This window comes from Artibeus jamaicensis, unplaced genomic scaffold, assembly GCF_021234435.1.
Source record: "Artibeus jamaicensis isolate MK-2021 breed Jamaican fruit bat unplaced genomic scaffold, CSHL_Jam_final contig_3152, whole genome shotgun sequence".
NCBI classification, from domain to species: Eukaryota; Metazoa; Chordata; class Mammalia; order Chiroptera; family Phyllostomidae; genus Artibeus; species Artibeus jamaicensis.
The window spans coordinates 1853216-1871778 of NW_026521729.1; the positions used below are offsets into that span (position 1 = coordinate 1853216).

The 18563-nt window shown below is 55.9% G+C and overlaps 1 protein-coding gene across 6 annotated transcripts in view; it reads right to left on the reverse strand.

The window, feature by feature from the left end:
- Nucleotides 1-3402: 3402 nt before the first annotated feature.
- The window catches only part of NLRC5 (NLR family CARD domain containing 5), a 76018-nt gene continuing 60857 nt past the window's right edge, over nt 3403-18563 (reverse strand). For 5 of the 6 annotated variants that reach the window (XM_053663189.1, XM_053663187.1, XM_053663191.1 and 2 more), the window contains 17 exons: nt 17658-17744; nt 17151-17228; nt 16368-16451; nt 15973-16053; nt 14479-14562; nt 13867-13953; nt 10910-10993; nt 9071-9154; nt 8600-8683; nt 8272-8355; nt 8106-8183; nt 7297-7380; nt 7141-7212; nt 6921-7004; nt 5623-5706; nt 5218-5301; nt 3403-4466 (listed from right to left, as the gene is read on the reverse strand). In XM_053663189.1, coding sequence (XP_053519164.1) covers nt 4355-4466; nt 5218-5301; nt 5623-5706; nt 6921-7004; nt 7141-7212; nt 7297-7380; nt 8106-8183; nt 8272-8355; nt 8600-8683; nt 9071-9154; nt 10910-10993; nt 13867-13953; nt 14479-14562; nt 15973-16053; nt 16368-16451; nt 17151-17228; nt 17658-17744 — 1435 coding nt within the window. In that variant the 3' untranslated portion in view covers nt 3403-4354. Of the gene's footprint in view, nt 4467-5217; nt 5302-5622; nt 5707-6920; nt 7005-7140; nt 7213-7296; nt 7381-8105; nt 8184-8271; nt 8356-8599; nt 8684-9070; nt 9155-10909; nt 10994-13866; nt 13954-14478; nt 14563-15972; nt 16054-16367; nt 16452-17150; nt 17229-17657; nt 17745-18563 lie in introns of those variants that run through there. The other variant, XR_008391169.1, reaches the window with a different exon arrangement.

Below are 18563 nucleotides of genomic sequence, written 5' to 3' on the forward strand. Positions count from 1 at the left end.
CATCCATGGGTGGGGGTGGGGTCGGGGACCCCACTTGGCCTGTGCTGTGGTCTTGAAGGCTCCTCCTCGGGGCAGAGGCCGGCTTCTTGGCGGCCAGGCAGGGCTGGGGCTTGTGCGGGAGGAGCAATAAGGGGCAGCGCCCGGGGGCTGAGGGTGAGGAAGGGCTACGGCTCTGAGGGCTGGGAGACATGGGTGGGAGCGGGGTGCTGCATGGCCTGGCTGGGGTGGGGGAGGGATTTGAGGAAGACCAGCTTTGGGAGGGGGCACTTTTTGAGCTTGACTCTGGGAGGATCTGGACCAAATCAGCTGCTGCAAGGTCTTTTCCAGGAAGCTCTGTTGTGTCCCAAGGGTGTGTCTGGCTTTATCTTAAGGCCACCACCCTCAGTCCTGGCCTTACCCATTTAGGGGTGAAGCTGGGGGCAGAAGCAGGGCCAGGAAGGTCACACTTTGCTCCCACCTTCCCCAGCACCTTGCTCTCAGGAGCACGCCGACCCACAAACTGGTTGGGTCCCCAGCCTGGACCACCCTGACATCCCCCTGTCCTCCTTGCTCCGGGGGTGGAATCTTTGTAACCAACCGGAAGGCCATCTTTGAGCTGGAAAAAGTAGGGCCTTGTGCCTTGCCCCATTTTGCTCACCCCCTTAGCATACAGGGGAGGGACCTGGGAGGATTACGAGTCTCAAAACTTTGAAAGGGAAGAGAGTAGATCCTAAGACTTCTCATCTCCTGGAAGAAATGTTCTCCTTTTTTGTGTGTGCCCGTATGAGACGATGTTAACTGATTGTGACGGTCATTTCACAGTATGGAAGTCAGATCCTGCTGTACCCCTGAAACTCACACAGTGACCCACGTCAATCATATCTCAGTAAAAACGGGCAGGGGGAGCTGGGGGGCATTGGGGGTAAAGGTCACAAAGACCCAGATTTGATTCCTGGCGCTACCACGTACTAGCTGGGCGCCTTTGGGCAGGTTAGGGATGGTCTCTGGGTGGTCGTCCTCGTCTGGGGAGGGAGGGTGGCCAGGCCTTGCCTCTTCCAGCCAGCAGGAGGCGCCTCCCCCTGGAGGCGGCAAATCTCCATCCTTGGCTGCACATCAGCATTGCCCAGGAAGCTTTCTAAACACTCTATTTTTAAAAAGGTTATTTTCAAAAGCTCTGCAAGTCAGGGTTGAGATCCGCTCACTGGTCTCCAGTCTCACTAGGTTAAGTGTGGTCCAGCAGCAGAGACATGGCTGGGAGCTTCTTAGAAATGCAGAGTCCCAGGGCCCCACCCCAGCGCCTGCCCTGCTGGGCCAGAATCTGCATGTTAACAAGAACCCTAGAAGAGTCCACACTGCACCTCGTAGTTTCTGTAAGTACTCTCTGATAGCGTGAGAAGTACGTGTGTTTGGTGGAGGGCAGAGGACGCCATTCGGGAGGACATGAGGCCTGTGTGGACGGGAGCAGAGGTTCTGTGACCCCCTCCAGAAAGGTGGGCACTCCATCTGCAAAACCACAGGGCGTAGGCCAAGCGACAAAGTAGCCAAAGGAGCTCATCCCAGCCTTGCAGATAGGCATGGCTACTTCCCGGGCCGACCCCATTCCTGGGGAGAGGACTTGAACAGCCCACTTTGCGGAGGAAGGGAGCAGGGAGCTCCCTGATGGGACTGGACCCTGTCGGTGTTGTGTAGAAAAACTGTCCAGACCTCCAAGCGGGCAGGTGGCAGGAGTGGCAGTTTCTTTGTGACGTGGACAAGATGACCGCACACCAACCTGTGGCGGCCCAGCCAGCCCTGCAGCGCGGCCAGTACTGTGGTTTTTCCAGGGCAGCTGCTGAAAGTTTCCTGGGGCTTGGAATGCAGGCAGAGAGGAGGGGACAGAAGGAGACGGGAAAAGGAAAATGAATAAGCAGCAGATTCAAAGAACGACCCTGACCTCTGTGGACTGTGCGCGTCCCCTGGCCTAGGGCTTCTGGTTGGTGCTGTGTTCCTTCCTTGGCTGGGACTGCCCGGACACAGCACTGTCAGGCTTTGAGGGACTCACTCTCCAGTCTTGGGCAAGAACAGGGGGAGGGGGCGCAACCCCCCTTGGCATGAAGGTGCACACTGAGGGCCCACGGTCACCTGGGCATCATTTCTCATCTCCCTGGGAAGGGGAGAGAGAATTTTGGGCTCTAGGTAAACTTTACGGAGCTTCTATCTGCTCATTTCGTTTCCCTCGACTAGGCTGATGGTCTCACTTGGTACCAGGTGTGCCTTGCCCCTGACCCTGTAAGGGTGGCCCGGCACTGGTGTGGGTGCTTGGCACTTGGCCAGAGGACTTTGTCCTCACGCATCACAGGGAATCAGGGACAACGTGTGGGCTGGCAAAGGTCAAGGCTGAGCCTTCCAGGTGAGCCATTAGCAGGCTGGGACAGCCCAGGGTCCTAGGCCAGGTGGGAATGCTGGCATCATTACCACCTAACTTCCAGCTGTGTCCAAAGGCAAAAGAAATGATCTCAGGAATTGCCAGTGGGCCAGCCTGCACTCTAGTGGTGCTCGGCTGTAGCTGCACTTTTTTTTGCCCACTTTTCACAATGCCCCAGAGCTTTGGAGGAAGGTGTCCCTGAGATCCACAGGCAGGTGTCCAGGAGAGGGTGCTGTTCTCCCGTCATTTCAAGCATCTCTCCATCTCACCTGATATTGAACCCTAGGGGGGGAGAGACTAGTGGGTAGCTTGTAAGCTACCTCTTCATACCAGGGACTTTGCATACCTTGCTTCCATGACCCCTCTAAAAGTCCTGAGGGCTGAGGACTATTACTAACTCATGTACAGAAGTAACCCCTGGCTTCGAAAACAGGCAGCAAGGGGTCATGTCATAGTCCATTCTGTGCCCATCTGACTTTTCAAACTCATGTTTCTAATGCCCCACCTGCTGGTTGAAACCTGAGCCAGAGGTCTCTAGTCTTTAGCAAGGGCAAGGCAAGCAGCAAATGGGGATATATTGGGGAGTGGTGGGGACTACAGAAAACTGAGGGATCTCTGCCACATCTAAAAGGCACGGTCGTATTAGTCCAGCAGGTTACCCTTAGGTGGAAATGCTGGACTAGCCCCTAAGAGGCTAGTCCTGAAAGATCCTGAAAATCTGGATTTTTATGTAAAAGTCCTCAATTTTAAATATAGCAATTCAGAAAAAGAGTTTAAATATAATGGGGCCAAACAAAGACGTCTTCTAACACGGTGAGCTTCTAGAACATCCTTACAGGGCAGGTGAGGTCCAGAGGAGAGGACTTGCTCATGATCACATGACCACACAGGGACAGAGCACAGCCTTGACCCCCATCTCTGGACTCCTGCTCCCTGCTCCACTGCTCTGCCCCCTGGGCCCCGGGGCAGGGAGCGAATATTGGTGATTCAGTGGGACACGCCAGACTCAGACCAGAGGCTGGGAAACCACATGTTTATTGGTCGCACTTGACTTACAGTGTACATGGCAGGGACACCCCTGTGCCCTCCTGGAAGTAAAAACAACGCCGCGAGCCCCGGGAGCTCTCCCGGGTCCCCTGAGGTAGTGGCTGTGCCCCATGGTCTCACCTGGCTATCTTGGCGGTGCCCACCCCTTGCCCCTTACACCAGCTTTGTCTCGTATACAGGGCGGCCTGGGCCCATCCATTCCCCAGGCCGAGCTGGCTCCCCCTGGACCTGGACCCATATCATACATAGTCCTTATAGGCCAGCATGTAAGGGGAGGGGGTCACCAGTTTACAGATGGGCAAACTGAGGCTTGAGGCAGGAGGGGACTCATCCACAAGCCTCACAGCTGAGTCCCCAGCTTGGCCCACTGGGCTGGTCCGGGTGCAGACATTTCCCCATCCCACTTCTGGCCGGAAGACATTCTATGGCTTAGCTGCTCTGGAGAGGCAATCTGTACACACACACTTGGTTTAAAAAAAGTAATAAATTAGATCTTGGACCAGCCTCTGGCCAGCCACATGTCACACGACATGGACATTGGTCCGGTACGTCCTGCCATGTATGGTGCTAGGACTTGTGACACTGACCTGCAGGCCACACTGCAAGCTCCATGTAATGTCACATGGGACTCTGCCACATGTGACCTTCTGTGCCATGCGTCACGTCACGCACACCCTCCTCGTGCCCCATGTCTGTATTGGCCACGCCTGTCCCCCGGGATGCAGGATGGTCTATTGGCCGTACTAGGCTCCTGTGTCCCAGAAAGGTCCTCCCTGAATACTGTAACCGGACAGACGTGTCCCTCCCTCCTGGGGCTGGGTGCAGGGACACCCAGCTGAGGTTCCTTCCGAGCCCTCCGTCCCGAGGGGCGGGGGGAGTTGGCATCACTTGGCCGGATTCTAAGTGTCTTGAGATGTGGCCACGTCAAGAGCCCCGAGGAGCCTGCGGCTGGTTGGGGAAGAAAGCAAAGTCCAGCCTGGGCTCGTGGCTCTGCAGACGCTGGGCTGCGTCAGGTGGGATGTGGTTATTCCAGAGCCTGCAGGACGGAGACACGGACACTCAGCGCTCATCCTCTCCTCTCTGCCATGAGCCTCGTCTACAGACGGGAAGGCCTCGGCCCCAGGGGAGGAGCTGTGCCCGGAGGTACCAGCAGGGCCGCCCTACGGAGGCGGTGTTCCCCACGCCCACCTGACTTCTTCCACTCCCTCTCCTTCCCTGACAGCCAGTGACCCAGCCGGTCCCACTCACATGACACAGTGCCAGACAGGGAAAAGCTCCCCTTCCTACAGATGCTTGACTTCCATCGCCTGACATTGTCACAGAACAAACACAGCACTGCTATCTACTGGAAGCCTCGCCCGCCCACCGTGTGAACGTGCGCCTCAGCCGCAAAGCCCCGTGCAGTGTGCAGCCGCCTGGGCGCCTCTGGGGGAGGCTGCCATGGCAGGGGCTGCCCGCGTGCCGGGGACCGCACGCAGCGCTTTACACAACCATCTAGTCCTCACAGCAGCTCTCGGAGGGAAAGTCTCTCCTTATCCCCATTTCATAGATGAGGACGTCGAGGCTCAGTGAAGTTCAGGTACTGATGCAGCGTCACACAATTGGCAGACGGCAGAGCTGGGGTGTGACCCGGGTCTGCCTGCGGCCACATTCTTGGTGGGGGCGTCCAAGTCCCATTGATAATCCCCAGCCCTGGTCCTGCTTCTGTCTACAGGGTGTCCCCTCACCCTTTGTAAGGGTCGGTGAGGTCTCCCATCCCCCCATTCCTGTCCCTGCAAGCCCATTACCGGATGACTTGGATGCCAGAGCCCTGCGCCAGCCCTTCAGCCAGGAGCCCGGCTCCGTACGCCGTGATCCGATTCTTCTCCAGGCTTGCCGATGCACCGCAGAGGAGGGAACAGACAGAGACCGGCATGAGACATGTGCTGGGGGGAGGCTTCCCGAGGTCCCTTCCCTTGGCCAAGACGCTCAGAGAACCCAACACTTAGTATAACAGGAAAGCAGAAGGCTGGGACCCAGGGGGAGCTAAGCTGGGCAGCAGCTTGGAGAGAACGGTGGGTGGCACTCTGGTCAAGGACGGCTTCCTGCAAGGCAGGGGCCCGATCCAGCGGCCTCTGGGCTTTCCCCAGGATGCAGGCCCCCCTGCGGCCCTCCCCGCCCTCTCCCAGCCTCCCACAAGGTGCCCCTCATACTCCACTCTCTTCAGCCGGTCCATCCGAGGCAGGACCCGGGCCAGTTCGGCAGCTGCCTCATCCCCAAGCAGATTCCAGGACAGCCTGCGGGGCAGGGGCAGGAGGTCAGCCTGAGGGGGGCAGGGAGGTGGACGGGTGAAGACAAGGCAGCAGGTGGAAAGGACTGGGGCCAACGGTGGGGGGTGGCACCCACAGGTACGAGAGAGGTACCCGATGGGGTGTGTGTGTGCCCTGAAGACTCAGGGGGACAGGGGGCTCCCAAGCTGTTGCCGAGCTGGTCACCCCTAAAGAACCCTGACAGTGTAGGGCCTGGGTCCCCGGGGAGCTCGGAACACTCGGTTTGCAGAAACAACGTCATCACGCGTCAGGCGTGTGCCTCCACTGTGACTTTTGTCATCTCCACACACCTCTCATATCATTATTTGTTTCACATTTTTCCTTAAATCGGTTCTCCCTTCCCTCCTGTTTAACTTTAAGAAATGAATCTTAGGGAACATTTAGCACTACTATCAACAGAAAACCCATGTTGAGGACCTGAAATAGAGGGTGATTACATGGAAAAGCACAGGGCAAACTACAGCATTATTCTCGCTGGAACCTGCGTCCTCCCTAAACTGCCGAGCCTGTGGCTGCCCCCTGCTGGCTAAAAAGGGAGACTCACTGGTGTTTGGTGTTCAAGAAGAGTTAGCACTGATGGGAGACTTCCTCTTTGATTGATGTAAAGTCATGAGAAGCATTAAAATCTTTAGGGTGCAAACCTAAAATTCTATAATCACTGTGCCCTGTGCTTTAGGAAATAATGTTTTCCTCGTATATAGTAGTCAGGGTCCCAGGCTAGTTTACCCATGAGGCCATGCAGCAAGGCCCCAAGGTTGAACGGAACACCTTTCACTGCCAAGGGCAGGGGCTGGGGGCAAGGCCACTGGGCAGGTCGGGGCCTGCTGGCTTCAGCCATCCTTCACAACTTACAGGTGCTGTGTAAATCAAAGCTCCACAAACCAGGCGAGGTAGTCTATCCAGCCACCTCCCAAAGGGAATGTCAGGGGCAAAGGGCTTTTTAGAGACTGTCTGGTCCATGTCCCTCCTGCCACTCCACAGGTGGGGACACAGGTGAGATGCTGTGTGGCTTGGCCCAGCTTCTCTCTTAGCCCAAGTGTTCAAACTTCCTTGAGAGGAGACTTCTGCAAGAACGACCTTCCCCACTTAGAAAGAGGAGGCGCCCTGGGGCCAGGGACAGGTTCCAGGCCGAGCAGCAGGCTATGGCCCAGCCGCAGACGCCAGCAGCTTGCAGAACTCACAGGATCTCTTCCAGTGCTGGGCAGACCATGAAACCAGCGGCGAGGGGCTTGGCAGCCTGGTTGTCGATCTCACAGGAAACCAGGCTGGGGAAAGGGTAGGAGGGAGGTGTCTGAGGCCGGGGCTCCTCCCGAGTCCCCCTGTCCCCACACTGTGAGTGTCGAGGAGGGCTGGCCCTCCACCCTCAGCACCAGCTCCCCGGGTGGACGTGAGGCTGCTTACTCGATCTGCCTGAGCAGCGGGAGCCCCCGATGGAGGTGCGGCACCTGTCCGGCCAGGCTGTTCTCTGCCAGGCTGCAGGGCAGAGAGATGCCTGTGAGCAGAGCCCCCGCCAACGATCTTGGGCCCCCCGCCCCAGGCTCCACCGCTCCTACTCACCTGATCTCTTCCAAGTGTGGGCACCCATCCAGGGCCTGGCCCAGGCTTAGCGCCCCCTCGGGGCCCAGACGGCTGGACTGCAGGCTGGGGAGAGGGGAGAGGGTGAGAGGAGTGTTGGGGAATCAGATGTGGGGGTTGGGGGCTGGCTCCCCCACTCACAGCCTTGTCTCAGGCTGTACTGCCAGGGCTTAGATGGTCTCTGGGTAATGGCCAAGCCTCCTCCCCACCCACCAGGGGCCTGATCCACCCTTGGGGAACAAGAGCCCTGGCTTGGGAGTCAGATCCCAAGTTCACAGCCTGGCTCTTCCATGTGTTAGTAAGGTAAGCCTTCTGCACCTCTCCAGCCTTCAGTTCTGCTGCCTGGAAATGCAGCAGCTAGAAACCCCGGCCCCACAGGGCTGCTGTGAGGGCTCCAATGAGACCAGAGACGCCAACTGTTAAAGTGCTGCGGCCATGCTGCTTGGTGCCTTCCTCCTGCCTCGCCCTTTGCTCACTTGCTCCCTCTCAGAGATGGGATCATCGTAATGTTGCAGATGCAGAAACTGCAACTCCTCTGAGGGCAGGACCTTGGCCATGGGCACACAGGGGCTGGTGGCCGAGCCGGGACTAGGCTGTGGCTCCTGATCTCCCTGCCCCAGACTCCAGAGGCAGGGCAGGAGCAGCAGGCGGGAGAGGGGGCAGCTAGCCCCAGAACACGCTTGTTTGCCCAAAGCCAGGGCAGCTCAACTGACAGGCCCCTTGACCCCTAAGTGCTCAGGAGAAACCCTGCCCAGCTGCCCCTGCACACACCACAGGGAGGGGACACTCACTGTAGGACTCTCAGGTGCTGGGGCAGCCGCCGGGCCAGCCGCAGGGCTGTGAGGTCCCCCAGGGGGTTGCAGCCAAGCCTGGAGGGAAATAGGGGAAGAGGTTGAGCACCGGGGGGGCCCACTCCAGACCCTTGCCCTGTGCCAGCTGGGCTGTGGGGACACTCACATCAGCTCCTCCAGGTGCTCGCAAAGGGCGAGGGACTCTGCCAACTGCACTCCCCCTGTCGGGCCAATGCCATTCGCTGAGAGGCTGAGAAAGGGGTAGACGTTGGGCCCTTGGCCCCCATTTTCCCCACCCTTCACAGCTGCTGGGGCCCTAGGACACAGCATCCCCACCACCCACCCTCCCAGCCTGATGGGGCAGAACAGCCTGGAGGGGGTCAGAGGCTGGGTACTGAAGTCAAGGGAGGAATGGCAGCCTGAGGCAAAAGCCAGGGTCTCCCCAGACCAGGGGTGTCCACAGAGGGCCCCTGTCCATAGAGCTGGCCACTCACTCTATCTTCCGGAGCTCAGGCAGCGTGGGCAGGAGGGCAGCTATATGCTGGGCACCCGTGTCTCCGATCTGGTTGTGGCTCAAGCTTGGAGAGAAGACAGCAGGACTGGAACCATCAGCCTGCCACCTGTCTAGTCTGGTCCACATCCCCTTCCCAGACCAGGGAGAGGCTGAAGTCTAGGGAAAGGCGTTGGCTCATGCTGATAAAGTCCCCTCACACTGTGCTGGGTGTTGCCTCCAAACTCTTAAGCTGTTCTGCCTGATGTCTGCCCTTAGTCCCTCTTGCTGCAACCAACACTCTCACATTCTGTCTTTGGGTCTCCAAGGTTCTACGTCTGGGGTTACAGTGTAGGAGTGGGGGAAGGGGACGAGTGTCACTAATACGTGAAGAGTGTCTTTAAGAAGCCCCTTGCTCTGGTCATCGCCCCCTACCAAAGTTGTCCTGGGTCTGGGGGAGGGACAGGCAACTCACCCCAGTTCCTCCAAGCTGGTGGCAGCTCTGAGAGCCCTGGAAAGGCGGTAGCAGCCGATGTCATCGATGTCATTCCTACTCAGGCTGGAGAAGCCGGGAAGAGGCGAGAGGCCCCCGTCAGGAGTAAAGGGCTTTGTGGGTGCTGTGCTAAGAATGCTACAGCTTGCAAAGCCTTTACATATGCCCGTCATAGAACTTTGGGGGAAGAAGGACAGGCAAGGTATGCACGACTATACCCAATGTCCAGGTGAGAAAACAGAGGCCTGGGAAGGAGCTGTGATGGGTTCAAAGAGTCTCAGTGATTCCGGGCCTGGGGAAAGTGCACACCCAGGGCCTCTGGCCCGGGAGCCAAGGCCACATGTTTTGGTCAGGGGTCGCCAGGCCAGCCAGGCTGAATGCCGGCTGCACGTGGGCCCCACGGTTCAGGTAAAGGGTGTCTGGTCCCCAGGCATCTTTTTCTAATCTGTCCAAATGGGGGGCTTTCCCTGAAACCCAGTGATTGTCCCTTGTGAGCCTGCCTCCGTGAGTGGGGAAAAATAAAGCCGACGCAAGCCTAGCCCACGTTAAATATTTATCGGAGGGTTGTTTCCTTTTGCAAATTAAACTTTCGCCAACTGCCTTCTGCTCAGTTGAATTATGGGTGAAATGACCTGCTCCCCCATGCTATGCTCCCCCAAAGCCTCTGACGTCATTTCCTGAGCACTCCGCCCTGCTGTGGGGGGAGGGGCGGGGCCCGGATGAAAACAAAGCAACGCCTTGTGTTTCCTGGCTTTGTTTTTAGTTATCATATTTTATTGTTTGAAAAGTCACATGAAAAGAGTGCGTGATATTTGTTTATCAAAGTGGCCAGGGGCACAGGGGAGACTATCGAGGTCGCCAGATACAAGTCTAGACCATCTGGTGTGCCACAAACAAAAATTAAAAAAGATTTTTTTTATTGCCCTGGTTGGTGTGGCTCAGTGGACTGAGTGGCAGCCTGCAAACCAAAGTATTGCTGGTTTGATTCCCAGTCAGGGCACATGCCCGGGTTGCAGGTCAGGTCCCCAGTGTGGGGCGCACAAGAGGCAACCACACATTGATGTTTCTCTCCCTCTCTTTCTCTCTCTCTTCCCCTCTCTCTAAAAATAAAAAAACAACAAATAAAAAACAAAGAATTTATTTATTTTTAGAGAGAGGGAGCAAGGGTGAAAGAGAGGGAGAGAAACCTGGACTGGTTGCCTCTTGCATGCTCCCAACTGGGGACCTAGCCCACAACCCAGGTAAGTGCCCTGATGGGGAATCGAACCAGCAGGCTTTCAGCTCATAGGCTGACACTCAGTCCATTGAGCCACACTAGCCAGGGCTGCAAGAATTTTTAAAACATGCACAACCTGACTATATAGGCAGGGGCAGTGACCTATGTTCCCTTAGACTGTCAAATTAAAAAATGACAACAGCTAATACAATGACTGGCTGTTCAGTATAAATGAATAAAAATTGTACCTTTTTTCCCCCCAGATTGGGAACTTTTTTTTTTTGCATGGAAACACGTTAGAGACGCAGGATCTAGGCAGCCCTGACCCACGGAATCAGGAGTGTGAACCGGAGCCAGGGCGAACTCTAATATGAAGCATTGCTCTAGGACTTGGCCCCAACCCCCCAGGTCACTTTTGTAGCCAGGAGCAAGCTAGTGGCACTCGGGGGCAAGAGTTGTGGCACCCACCTGGCAGGACATGGGGATGTCCCGAAGACAGGAGCACAGGGGGTCCTCAGGGAGGTGCCCCCAGTGCTTCCTCGGGCGGGGGTGCCAACAGAGCTGGGTCCTCCCACCTACTCCCAGCGGCTCACACAGTCACTCACCTGAGGCTCCGCAGGAGGGTCATGTGGCTCAGCGCTTCAGTGAGCACAGCCAGTGTGGAGACGTCCAGCGGGAAGTGGCTGAGGCTGCAGGAGGAGAGGCCAGAGGAGACTCGGCATCACTGGGGTTGGGCCCCAGTACAGATCGAGGCCTCAGTGCTTAGCAATGCCCAGATGGCCGAGACGGCTACTGCTATCTACCCAGCGGGAGAGACTCGGGTGCAGCACAACTGCCCTTGGAAACCCAAACGCCCTTCTTCCATGTGGACTGTTCCGAAAGCCATCCAACCATCAGTTCTATTTCTGGATCACACTGATCGGGAATCACAGTGATCACACATCCAGGTACCCTAGGGGCCAAGCCCTGCGCTCGCGGCAGTTGAGAGGTGGGCCTGTTATCGCTCCCATTTTACAGGTGAGGAACACTGAGGTTCAGGCAGTTACAAAGCTCCTTCGGGGTCACACACACAAAGTGTCAGCATCAGAAACAAAACCCGAGGTTGCAGGATTCCCAATCCTGGGCCCCAACATTGCATTACTCATAGGGCCCCTCTCCTCCATTCCCCCAGCCTGGGCAGGAGAAGAAAGTCCTAACAGTAACAGCCAATACTTGTCTGGTGTGAACTCTGCACCAGGCCCTGCTTCATAACATGTATTTATTGCACTTAATCCTTATGACCACCCTAAGAGAGAGGTGCAGCCATTATCCCCTAAGTTAAAATATGGAAAAAAGCACAGAGAGGTTAAGTGACTTGCCTAAGCTCCCAACAGTAAGAGGTAGAACTGAAAGCTGACAACTGTCCTGGTTTGCCCAGAATCGAAGGTGCTTTAGAATGTGGGACTTTCAGCACCGGGCAAACTGGGACAGTCGGTCATCCTATCAAGTACTGAACCTGAAGGGTCGGGCGGGTTTTCCGATCCACCAGACTCTTCATGACTCAGGTGTCCCACCTCGCTTCATAGCTCACGACTTAATGGGAACTCTCTGCCATCGTACACAATGGACACCAGGCACCAGCCTCAGTGGCCGGTGGTCAGACTGACCTTCCTGCACCTGGGAACAGCTGGCCCTTTACCTACCCCATGTTCCTGACTCCCATCCCGAAAGCCTGAGGCAACCTCCCAGAATAACAAGAGACCGACCCCTCCCTCATTCCCCCAGGACTCCTGTACTTTGCCCACCCAGACTCAGCTGCCTGCACCTGCAGCTTCAAATAAAGGCACTTGGAGCTGATCACCAGGCCCCTCCCATCTCTCTCTCATGGGCATTTCTAACAGAACCCAGGTGGGGTGGCCCCTAACCAGGTCCATGCCCTTAACCATTTCACTTAGGAGGGACAGGTGGCAGGGTGTGAGGGGAGCTGCTTGTCAGGGCGTAGACACCAGAAACGGCAGGTCTGAAGCTGGAAGAGGCCTCTGCGCAGGTCTGTCCTGTTCGCCGAAGCCCCTCTAGCTTGGGCCCGGCTCAGGGGCCCAGCCGAATGCACATTTGTCACACTCATGAGTGAACCAATGAATGACCTCACTGGGCCTCCAACCCTCCAGATGAAAGCTTCCAGAAGGCGGAGAGGCTGAGCAGAGGGGCAGGCACAGAGTGCGGAAGCGAAAGGAACAGTTCAGTGGGAAGGCAAGGGAGGCTTGAGGTCAAAGTTCTCCCTCATACCACCCCCTATCCCCGGACAAAGAGGGCCAAAGTGGCGGAATCTCACTGGTAATTGGCCAAAAGACAGAAGGCTACTTTTAAACTGTATTCAAATCAAGTAAAACTTTCCGGAGGAAAGTTCACCAACTGCTCTTTCACAGAAGTTCCCCCAGGGGCGTTGCTCTCAGGGGATTCCACGCCCTTTGTTTCCCATTTCTGTGATGAAGGAACTTTTTATAACTTGTGTATATTTTTGGTCATCGGAAGACCTTAGAGATTAAAAGCAGAAGATGCCCCGTTAAATGTTCCATCTAGATGCTCTTAAGTCTGTGTGAGGCGGGGACCTGTCCTCTAGACCGAGGCTGTTTCCGGTGTTTCTAAGAATCTGGTGACTCCAAATAATAGATGACAGTTAACCTAGAAAAACGATGATGGGCAAATGGCAGCGGACATCTGTGGATGTTTTTTCCGCCCAGATTCTGTTTCCTTGGGTTAACAGCAGCCTGAAATACCACTCCCTCCTAAGCCCAGATCGCTGAGTGAGCCCGTGGCCAATCAGAACGCGGTGCGCTCAGCGCCACTGTGATTGACTTAGAAACGGGCACGTGACCCAGGCTCGTCCAATGAAACTCAACCTGGGGCCTTCGTTGTGGGTTCTGGGAGAAAGGGGCTCCCTCTCCACTGAGTGAAAAGAAAGCAGGCCTGTGGCGGCAGGACAGCCAGCCTGAGGCTGAAGTCAAGATGGAGAGCTGGATCCAGCCAAATATGAAGTCAGCTGCCTTGTCATTTTCGGTGACGTGAGCCAATACATGTCTGGCTTGGGTGGGTTGGAGTGAGTATTCTGTTTGCTGGGACCAAGCGTTTTCATAGCGGCCAGAGCCAGGTGAGGAAGTAAAAAGGAGGGCATTCAGCTCACCGGGGTCCATTCAGGGATTGGACAGTTATTATTAGTATTATTTTCAATCCTCACCCAAGGACACTTTTGTTCATTGCTTCCAGAGAGAAAGGGAGAGAGGGAGGGAGAGAGAGAAGCATCGCTTGGTTGCCTCCAGCAGGCATCTGGACTGGGGATTGCATGTGCTCATAATGGGGACCGTACACGCCAGGACCCAGGATTGCACCCACAACCCAGGCGTGTGCCCTGACTGGGAATCAAACCGGCAACTTTTTGGTTATGGGATGACGCTCCGACCAACGGAGCCACACTGGCCAGGGCAGACACTGCGCAGTTTGTATTCACAAAAGATGCAAAAGTTCCTAGGCTTTCTCCCAACAGCGCTCCACCCCTTTCCGCCCCCATATTAACCACACCGCTTACTCCAGCTTCTGCAGCCAGTACTTGTCTTCCAGGGCTTTCTTCAGCACCAAGGAGCCCTTCTCCTCGCCCAGCTGACTGTTAGACAAGCTGTCGGGGACCCAGCATGAAGTGAGGATTAGACAGGCCTGCCCAGCCCCTGAAGCTGATCCTAGACCACCCCTCCTGTCCAGGCTCCCGGGGGGCACTCCTGTTTCCACCAGTGGGGCTCTGGGGTCCTTGAGGAGGGGGACATGGCAGTTACAATGGACCCAGCTAAGAAATGATGCTTTGGATGAGGGCTGCAAAAGAGGAAGGCGGGGACAGGGGCACACGGACACACACCCACAGTGATCTTTTTCTCCTGAACTCTCCCTGCACCCCGACGACCACAGCCGCCCTGGGCAGAGAAGGGTGAGGGCCTGGGGGGGCACAGCTGTCTGCCCAGGGTCACTCTGAAGGACCGGTAAAGCTGGGGCCAAGGACACAACACTCAGCCTTCCCCAGGCCACACCCAGAGCTGATGGGCTCCGCCGTTAGGGAGAAAAGTGATCTGTTGACCTCCACCCGCCATCCTCCCAAAGCACCGCCCCCCCACCCCTGGCCCTTCCCAGCCCCCCCCACTCCAAGACTCACTCCAGCTCCTCCAGTTGGTGACAGTGGCTCAGACCAGATGCCAGGTGGGCCTGGCCCTCAGGGCTCACACGGCTGGAGGCCAGCCTGGTGGGGATCAAAGGACAGCAGGTCAGGCAGGAGCTCTGAGTGTCATGGCAGAGGGCAGGGAAGTGGGTGGGAAGCAGTTCTGGGGGGGGGGCAGTGGGAGGGACCTTCCTTTCCTTCATAAATCTCTCCCACCATGGGGGCCATTAAATCAAGATATAGTTTGGAGACAGGAGCATGGGCTAGCCAAGCATTTCCCTGCACTTGGGTCATTCCGGTAGCAACATGACCACTGATGCCGCCATAATTGGGCATCACTGTAAAGTCTGGCTGGCTACTATCATGTTCCAGGAGCTCTGTGCCTTTATGTGAACAACAAAAAAGTAGCAAGTCCTGGAGAGCTGTTCCAGATATACTGGCAGCCAATCGGATTAACACGGAACTCAGAGCTGAGGAAACTCCATTCTGCAGCCATCGTTACTGTATCTGATTTCAGGCAAGAGCTTCCCAACGGATGCCAACATTCCGTGGGTGAAAGTTTGAGGAAGAACAGGATGTTTACACAGTCTTAAAGTATCTGATGTGTTAATTAGAAAGGGAAAAGAAAGCAGCAGCTTGGCAAGTGAAGAAACCCGGCAGAAGCCGCCTTCTCCAGGTGACCACAGTTCACATCCCCAGGAAGGGGACACACAGACGCCCATGTGCCTCCAGACGTGACACGCCAGGTGCATGGGATCGGAAGGACGGTCTACACCATAACTGACATGTAGATGTCATGCAAATATCGTGAAAGGCAGAGAAGGACGGAGGACCTGTTCCAAAGCGAGGGAGGCTAGAGAGAGATGACAGCAAAGTGCAGTGTGTGACCCTGGATGGAGTCCAGGACTGGGGGGGAAATGCCAGGAACCACACTGTTGCGACCATTGGCAACACTGGGCTATCAACTGTAGCCCAGTTGGACAACAGAAGTGTAACAGTGTTAAGTTTCCTCAATTTTATGCTTTCACTGGAATACGGGAGGGAGTGTCTGCTTTTAGGAAATCCACTGCAATACTAAGGGGTGAAGGGCATGACCATGCAACCTACTTTCCAATGGTTGGAAAGAAGAAAGAGGGAGAGGGAGAGAAAGGAAGGGAGGGCTGAGGGAGGTGGGGGGGGCGGGGAGGGAAAAAAGGGTTGACAAAGGATAAATTTGGGGAAATGGTATATGGAAGTTCTCAGTCTTCTTGCAACTTGTCTATTAGGTTGCAATTCTTTCCAAAAAATAAAGAAAAAGAAAAGAACAAAAGGGTGTTACTTTCTCGCCGTGTGACCAGGTCTATGAGCACACACCTGGATGCCTCTCCAGGGCTGAGTGCCAGCCCCAGCCCACAGGGTTTGGATACCCAGTTCCTGAGCTCAGGCGGGAGAACTGGTTTGTGGGGGCAGGGCGGGGCAGGGCAGGCCCAAGTGACAGTCTTGTCTGCATACCTGAATTGCCTCAGCTCCGAGTGGGACAGCAAGCTTTGTAGCAGCTGGGAGCCAGCTGTGCAGATGTTTACCTGGGACAAGCTGGAAAGAGCCAAACACATTCCAGAGGATCAGGGTGGATGACCTCAGGGGATCATCAATCGCATGGGGGGGCAAGAAAGGGCAAAAGACCACCTAAGAGCTGCCGGAGGGGCAGGGCTCCCCTGTGCTACCCGGGGGCTGTCCCCACTGGCCAAGTGCGATTCTCCCCTGCAGAGGGAAGAATGCCAGGGTCTGGCACTGCCCCCGGCTCTGCTCACCCCCATGCCGGCCTGGCCAACCTCTCACATGTGGCCTGGAGTGGGCACTGGAGCGGCTCTGAGAACACAGGGCCCCAGTAGTTTCAGGGCGCTGACCTGAGCCGCCGCAGCCAAGTGCACCTGTCCATCAGCCGTCTGACGTGAAGACTGTGGTGGATGCCGAGGTCACAGTAAGCCAGCCTGGAGGGGGATGGGGAGGCAGCATTCTGCACAGCTGGGTCAGCATTAGGGACTCAGGCCCTGCTTGCAGAGACCTTACCTTCACGGGGTATGTGAATGCTCATCAAACACAGCCTCACAATGTTCTATTTGATTACGGGAGTGCTGTGCAGCAGCAGGGGTGCAGATGGGGAGCTGGCCTGGCCATGCAGGTTGCTCACTGCACACAGGGACCTGGCCCCAGAGGTGAGCTGGGGCTGAGATCCACTGTGGGCCCTTCCCCAGACGGCATACTGCAGGGCTGCATTCCTCCCAAAGGGAGGACTTGATTAAGCCTTGGGGTTCAGAGGGGCCTCCCTGAGGTGGTAGTATCTAACCTAGACCTGAAGGATGAGGGGGAGTTAGCCAATTGAAGAAGGCGCAAGAGGGGAAGAGAGGAGAGAACATTCTGGGCAGGGAACAGCCTGTGCAAAGGCCCTGAGGTCTGCAGGAGCAAGGTGGTCTTCGAGAAACTACATGCTAGTAGCGAGGATGGGGGCTGAGTCTGGGGCTCGGGGTGGGGATGGACTGCGTGGAGAGGTGGGTGAAACCAGACCTCACGGGCCTTTGTAGGGACTTGGGACATCAAGGGACTCTCTGAGCAGGGGCATGGTGCTCAGAAGCAGCAGTCCCCACCCCATCACCGAGCACACCCTTGGAGCCCCAGGTACTGGGTCTCACCTGAGGGCCACGGCCTCTGGGTTCTCCTGCCGAGGAAATCTCAGCTGGATGCACAGCTGCTGCTGGGTCTCGGAGATGCTGCGGAGGGAAGGGGTAGCCGGTGTGAGGCTCCCAGCAGCTCCTGGAGTTGGCTGAGCTGGAATCCAAGGTGCTCGGCCGGCTGGGCCTGAGCTCCCAGATCCTGTCACCCCCGGTCACTGAGCCACGATGTGTGTTGCTGTAACCCAGGGGCCACTTCTAGGCAACTCGTGTGGAGGCCCAGGCACGTCACCGGGATCCAGCAGCCCTTTGCCGGCATCTGGGGCTGCTTTCCTCTTTCTGGCCCCGCAGCCTGACTACCGCACGAGTCTCAACACACGTGTGTCGCTGTCACACGTGCCCCTGGAGCGCCTGCCATCTCGGGGACCCAGAGATCTCACAGGACAAGAGACTGGTGTCTAGAGGAGGGCAGGTCCCAATGGTCAGGAGAAGGTGAAGAACTCAGCGGGGCCTCCTCTCCGGACTCACCTGATCTCGGTGACGTTGCCCGAGACCTGGGCGCAGACTTGGCGCAGGGCGAGCAGCCCGGCTCTGCCCATCCACCGCTCCTCCACCCTGTCACGAGAGCGGACACAGATAAAAGCCCCCTCGCAGAAGCAGCGGGGGGGAGGAGAGAGCCGAGGGAGTCCTAGGGGCTTTTGGGGGGGGGCGGGTTGCTTATCTTAAAACTATAAAATTATACAACCAGGCGTAACATGAAACGAACATTCCCATTCCAATAGTTATTGCAACAACCCAAACAGCAAACGTCATTTCTTTAATAACACTTTTTAGATTAAACAAAAGGTCTACACCATGTTACATTGCAAAGAGAAGGAAATAAAACTGTATAAAAGATGACCCTAATTACCTATTTGAAAAAGGGGACACTTTTAAAATATATATGGAAAAAAAGAGAAGAGAGGGAAATATATTAAGTGTTAATGGCAGCTGTTTAGATGGCAGCATTCTCATGACGATTTTTACTTTATTTCCTCTTCAATTTTCAGTATTTTCGGGACTTTCTAAATGTGTATGTTAACTCGGATGCAGGAAAAGAGCTGTTTAAAATATTCCTACTTCTGAAGTGATATTGTATTTGTTTTCAAAGTTTTAGTTTCTTCTTAGGCTCTTAATGGACTTTTCCACAAATGTTTACAATTAATATATATTACTTTTATTTTTAAAAAATATTTTATTTCTTTTTTTATTTTTAGAGAGCGGGGAAGGGAAGGAGAAAGAGTGGGAGAGAAGCATCCATGTATGGTTGCCTCTCACGTGGCCCCCACTGGGAACTGGCCTGCAACCCAGGCATGTGCCCTGACTGGGAATCGAACCGCGACCCTTTGGTTCACAGCCCGTGCTCAATCCACCGAGCTACACCAGCCAGGGCTG